The 6955-nt window shown below is 38.8% G+C and overlaps 1 protein-coding gene across 11 annotated transcripts in view; it reads right to left on the bottom strand.

The window, feature by feature from the left end:
* The window catches only part of LOC122561094 (exocyst complex component 6-like), a 203710-nt gene that overhangs the window by 154451 nt on the left and 42304 nt on the right, over positions 1-6955 (bottom strand). For all 11 annotated transcript variants that reach the window (XM_043712491.1, XM_043712485.1, XM_043712482.1 and 8 more), the window contains exon 5: positions 1759-1804. In XM_043712491.1, coding sequence (XP_043568426.1) covers positions 1759-1804 — 46 coding nt within the window. The remainder of the gene's footprint in view (positions 1-1758; positions 1805-6955) is intronic.

Genomic DNA, 6955 nt, shown 5'->3' on the forward strand with positions numbered 1-6955 from the left:
AACAGAGTTATGGTTGTAAATTCCCTCCATGGAATTACAAGTCCAACTAATTCTGGACACTACTAGGCTATTTGAGAAACCAACAAAAGATTTAAACCTAGTTCATCAAGTTGCAATATGTCAGTATGACCTATTATGTTTTTTTAAAATCCTGCTCTTTTTGCAGGTTTATAAAACCATTGGAATCCAAACGTTTTGGAATCCATGAATTCCTAAGGGTGGCACAGTGGTTAGCACTGCTGCCTCACAGCACCAGAAACTCAGGTTCAATTCCCGCCTCAGTGGAGTTTGCACATTCTCCCAGGGTCTGCGTGGGTTTCCACTGGATGTGGGCTTCCTCCCACAGTCCAAAAAAAAGTGCAGGCTAGGTGAATTGGCCATGCTAAATTGCCCATGGTGTTAGACGAAGGGGTAAATGTTGCTCTTCGGAGGGTCGGTGTGGACTTGGTGGGCTGAAGGGCCTGTTGTTTCCACACTAAGTAATCTAAGGTCTGAATGACAACATTCCAGGAAAGATGGTGGCTAGCTTTACAGCAACATGACCAATAGTGAGACCAGCCAACTGCTTATATTTTTATTTATTCTTCGAGTTTGAGGAATCAGATCACAGCCTCCTTTCATAAATCTAGTATACAATTATTCAACAGCCAGCTAGTGTCATAAGATAGCCATCCTTTCATCTACCACTTAATCTTCCAGTTTACATAAGAGAGGGGCTTGCAGAAAACCCTGCCATAATGTCATCTGTATTTCCCAGGTGTGTCACGATTTTCATGCTGAATGTTCATTCCTGCTCAACAAGTGGCCCTTCGAGGTGGTGGCAGGATCAGAAATAGATGAAATTTCACCTGCAGAGATAACACCACATTAATTAATGACCTTTCACTTGATAGGACAATTACATCAAATACCTGATTTAATTTTTTTTTAATCCAACTGAATAAAGACACAGGAAAGTTCCAGTTATTTTAAGTGAAAATGGTTTACATTGTGGAAAAAAAAAATTGTCCACGCATTAACCATACAGGACAGATGTTTACAAAGCACTATCGTAGACTTACCAGATTATGCCAGAGACTGCACAGTCTTCAACGGAATAGTTGGTAGCATTTGGCAGTTGTGCATTCAAACTAAAGTATTGCTCCACATGCATGTTTTTCAGTTGTTGCGCTATAGAACTTATTTGATCACAATTCCCTCTTTGCCTGTTGACCTCATTAATCCATTTATAGTGCAGTGGTTGTTGTATTTAAGAGATGCCAGTTTTCACCATTCTGCAAGTTACTGCATCACTTGGTACAAAAACATGTATTTGATAAAATCATTAAACTGTGCAGCAAGTTTGTCTTACTGTACTTTATTGATCGTGCATAAAATCATTAGTACAGGATTAATTCTTGAAATGTCAGAGATAGTAGTTATGTATACACACTTCAAAAATCAAAAACAAAACAATTCACATTCAACTGCCACTACTGACATGTTTATCGTCCTGTGTATCAACATTGTCAGTCACAGACCGAAAGGCAGAGTGTTTGTCGTGAAGGGAAAGTAATGGATGTAAAATGGAATGTCACAATAATAGTTAACTTCTGAGTACAGCTACTAGCTTTCCACAAAATCTTCACGATTCTTCGAATACTGCTATCAAGCATGGAAAAACACTGTACACACATTTACAAGATTGTAGTAAAGGGCTCATGCTAAAGGCCCCTCATTAAAGTTGCAATGAAAAATTAGTGCACAGAAACAAACTACCTTTTGGCCTTCATCTGTTCTCTTACTTTGCTGTACATTTCCAGTACTAGAAGCAAAGAAAATACAAATTAATACAACTTTTAACAACTAAATCTATTCAAACATTTTGAAGATAAGATTACAAATAAAAATGGTGGAATACTTGGCATGGTTTTTCTTTAAGTCAATATACAGAAAATGGTTATTATATAATTGAAGAAAAGCATTGGGAAGTAATTTTAAAAAGGCACACAGGTCACTTAATATTCTACCTGACAGCTACACAAGAACGTCCTGGCTATTTAATAAATTGTTGACCAGGTCAGTATCACCAAGACCAAAGGGTATAACATAGCACTGAAACAAACCAAGTTGCTTGTCAAACCAGACTGGGAATTAAGGCTAGAGAGACTGGAATACATGAAAATTGAAATCAAATCCAATAATGGGGAAAACCATGAAGGATATAGGTCATCCATTATTCTTACTCATTAATTGGGCTTCTGAACATTTAACAACCATAAAGTTGCAAGCTGAGTATTTTAGGGACAAGTATGGTCAGGCAATCTCAGTTTCAAAGTATTGAACCAACCAATGATAATACTGCAGTACTTGACGACCAAATACAAGAGTCACTTGGATGACATTAGGACAAGTTGCTACCATACAGAGAGTGAACTTTATGTTTTCCTTACAGGACACACCATACTGGGAAACAGATCAGAAGTACTGATTTACAAGCATCTCAAACTGGTTTCATCATTGTTTGTCACATAAACATGTAGCTGCACTGACCTAACTTTCACTGAGGTACAATTTCAATTGTTATCCTGAGATAAGTGCAATGCCAAACAAAAACAGTCAGTCAGTTCTGAACAGGAGTCAAACTGGATTCAAAAATCATGAAACTGTTTATCTGTCACTATCTGTGGGGAAGAGGAGTTTTCCCAGTATAGTGTTTCAGATTTCCAGCATCCATAGTATCTTACTTTTATGCAAATCAATTTCACACAAAGTATGATGCAGGGAATTTCAGCAGGGCTTTCAGGACAGAGAGAAACATGAAAATTAGGAATGAAAATAAAACCCCAAGGAGACAAATATTTTAATCGAACTGGTGCATAACCTTGCTGTAAGAGGAGTTAAATATTAATAACACGCATGAACAAATTTTTGGACAAAGGTAGGAAAATAAAAATCTGAACAGTTTCAATAATGAAGTGAACATTGAAACAAGCAGAGAAATCACCAATGGAAGTGTTCTAAATGAGCGAAACAAAATCTAATTGGCGAATAAAAAGAACAGACTGAACAGCAAGTTACATTATTATAGTAATGGTACAACTTTGAATTTTTAAAAAATTCTAATATCCAAGTCTGCATCAGTACTGAAAGCAACAGTACGCTTCTATTTATCCCATTTATAACAGATTTTCAGATTTTATAAAAATGGAGATAAAAGGGTTGGAAAATTCGTTGAAAGCACAGAACCTCACTTAAAAATTGCTTACCTTCAATGAAGGGACAAGAATTATTTGGTATGTAACAGATTTTCTCCCACAAAACAGTTTTTTTTAAAATCCAACAAGTTTGTGTATTTACAATGCTGACCTTTGCTCTTCACACCTGGTTTTAAGCTGTAATCAGCAGGAACCAGGAAAAGAGAAACAGATGTTAGTATATTTAGGATAGTGGTCCCTTCTCATTCCTAGTAATGTTTTGAAACAAAACTGGATCTCAAAACTTTTGCAGTGTACAGTATTTCATTTAGAAGTGTTATTTTAAAAAAAAAACTGATTACAAACTGCTGTTTTAAAAAGTACAAAAGAAAAGACAACGAGAGTGTCAGAGGGTGGTTATTAATGAATAAATGTAACTAAAATATATTCCATCCTAGACACTTTGCAGGGTAGGAATTAGGAAAGGGGATGTAGCAAGTTGAAAATGCTCGACGCAAGCTATAATTTAGAGCTGTAACTGAATGAACACTACAAACGGTAGTTTGATTAGTTCTGTACAGAACTAAGTTAGAGACAAAAATACTGCAGATTCCAGCATCTGCAACAGACAGATAGGAAACTGGAAGAACACAGCAGACCAGGTAGCATTAAGAGTCTACCTCCTAATGCTGCCTGGCCTGAGTTCTTCCAGCTTCCTGCATCTTTACTGTACAGAATTAGAGCATTTCTGGAAATAAAATCAAAGCTTTTAGTCTTGCAAATCATCAGGACAACTTGCAAGAAAACAAAGATGGGAAAAAAATCATTGAGATATAAGAATGTTGACTTTTTAAGGAATTGACTGTTAATGGGTGCATTGCCATGGGGCATGCATCAGTGATAACTGACAGTTCATGGTAAAGCTTCATTTACAGTTTAAAAACAGGTTGACTAATTTCTTGGTAATACTTGGACCAGAGAATGGCCATCACCTGTTTTGTGGAGTTGAAACAGTTATAGCGTACACATTATTTCTGTGTGCAAAGAACAGGGCCCTTAATATTAGTATACGTGCAAGTTCCAGTACAAGTGCAGTTGCATATCCAAGTGACAATCCTAAATTTATTGTCAGCATAATTCTTTGTAGACTCAATTATTTAGCAAATATTATTCAATTATACATCACAGCTATTGTTGGTGCATTTTGAAAGCACAGGTTAGCTGGGTACAGTTAGTACTTCACCATAAGCAGTAAGAACAGGGGGAGTAGGCCTTTCAACCACTCAAGCCTGCTCCAATAAGATAATGAGGGCAATGATCCTTATGAAAGGCTCCTGCCCGAAATGTCTATTTTCCTGTTCCTCAGATGCTACCTGACCTGCTGTGCATTTCCAGCACCACTCTAATATGGACTCTAATCTCCACCATCTGCAGTCCTTACTTTCGTCCAATAAGACAAAGGCTGATCAAACATTCCCCACATCCACTTTCCTGCCTTTCCCAGCTATAACCCTCTACTCTTCTACTGATCAAGAACCTCAATATATACAAGGACTCTGTCTCTACAATAAGGGGTTCCAAAGACATTGAAGAAATTCATCAGTCTTAAAATGAACAGCCCCTTATTGTGAGTGTATGCCCTCTGCTCCTAGATTCTCCTATGAAACAATCCTCTCACCATTTACCCTGTCAAGCTCCTTTAGAACCCCACAGGTGTCAAGGAGATCACCTCTCATTCTGCTGAACTCCAAAATTTAAGGTTGGGACTCTGTCTTGTGAGCAGCAAGTAATCACTCCACACAGGGGATCATCCTAGTGATTCTTCCCTAAACTGCTTCGAACAAAATGATATCTTTCCTTCGATGAGGGCCGGGCAAAAATGCTCAAGGTACTCAATGTGGTCTCACCAGCACCTTATACAGTTGCAAGACTTCTTATATTCCAACCCCATTGAAATAAAGGCTAACATGCCATTTGTCTCCCTATTACCTGCTGCAACTGTGCTAGCTTTGTTTAAATGTACAAGTACACCCAAGTCCTTTTGTTTTGCAGCTTTCCTCTTTAAAATACTTATTCTCCTTTCCAAAAGTGTACAGCTTCACTTTCCCTCATCATACTCCATATGCAAACGTTTTGCCCACAACCTATCAATATCTCACTGTAAACCATTTGTATCCATCTCACAACTTACCTTTCCACTTAACATTTTGGTTTGCAAGTTTGGCTGCAGTACATGTGCTTTTTTTCCTCCAAGTTATTAATATAGATTGTAAAGAGTTTCATCCTAGCCCTAATCCCCTTGGAACCTCACTGGTCACAGATTACCAACCTGAAAAAAACCCATTAGCCAGTTCTGTATTCACACCAATATACCATTGTCAACATTGTGGGTTCTTATGACATCCTTGATGGATACTTTGAAGTTCAAATATAATACATCTACACCCTCTATCAATTCTGCTGGAGGCTTCCTCACTCCCTTTTGGAATAGGAGTGCCACATGGTCAGTTTTCCAATCCTCTGGGGTACTTCCAGAAATCCAAGACTTCTAGAACACGAAAGCCAACATATCCATTGTATCTGTACCGATTTCTTTTAGGATCCTAGCATATAACAGCCAAAAGGAATATACTATTTAATATTGTTTACCACACTATACAGTCCAGTTATCCAGCATCACATCTGTGCTGAAGGTCACATACAACTTTACTCACTTGTTTATAATGCAGAACATCTCTTTGCCACACAAAATAAAAATCACTGCCACCAAGCCAAACATGTGCTGTTACTGCATATTAGCAACATGAAACATCTAGCTACAGATTCTGCTGTATTGCTGAAATAGATTACCACACCACAAAGCCAACCCATTTAAAAGACTATGTTTGCACTGTAAATGCACTTAAGTGAAAGCCACTTGCAATTAACAGTGCCATTAAACACAAGCTCTTTTCCAAAAGAAGTTTGTTATGCCTTTGTACTGCATCAAATGGAAGAGGCATTCACCAAATTCAAACTCCTCTACAAGTTTATGTTGACAAATCAGTGGTCACTGAAGTTGGTGAATCCTCAAAAGCACGGCAGCTGATCTAGTGCACATATACTGCATGATTCGACATACTCGTGTCATATGCATTTACCTGGAGGCCTTGCAATGTTGCTCCACATGAATATCTGGTAACATCAAGGGCTCAAGGTAAACAGACAAATCAGTGAACTTGACGAAGGAGTAATTATCCTCAACACATCCTGAAATCAATTTGTCATGAGCATCTAAAAACTCATATCCATTAGACTACTGCTGATCATAAGTGAATATCCTCGATTTTTGTTTCCCCGGTCCCCAAAGCCTTATCTTCACCATGGACATCCAGTCCCTGTACACCTCCATCTCTCCGCTTCTTCCTTTCCCACCGTACCAACCAGTACCCTTCCACTGACACCCTCCTTCGACTGAACTGGTCCTCACTGAACAACTTCTCTTTCCAATCCTCCCACTTCCTCCAAACCAAAGGAGTAGCCATGGGCAACCGCATGGGCCCCAGTTATGCCTGTCTCTTTGTAGGATATGTGGAACAGTCCATCTTCTGCAGCTACACTGGCACCACCCCCCACCTTTTCCTCCGCTACATCGATGACTGTATCGGCGCTGCCTCGTGCTCCCACGAGGAGGTTGAACAGTTCATCCACTTTACCAACACCTTCCACCCCGACCTCAAATTCACCTGGACCGTCTCAGACTCCTCCCTCCCCTTCCTAGACCTCTCCATTTCTATCTC

The sequence above is a fragment of the Chiloscyllium plagiosum genome, chromosome 22, assembly GCF_004010195.1.
Source record: "Chiloscyllium plagiosum isolate BGI_BamShark_2017 chromosome 22, ASM401019v2, whole genome shotgun sequence".
NCBI lineage: Eukaryota > Metazoa > Chordata > Chondrichthyes > Orectolobiformes > Hemiscylliidae > Chiloscyllium > Chiloscyllium plagiosum.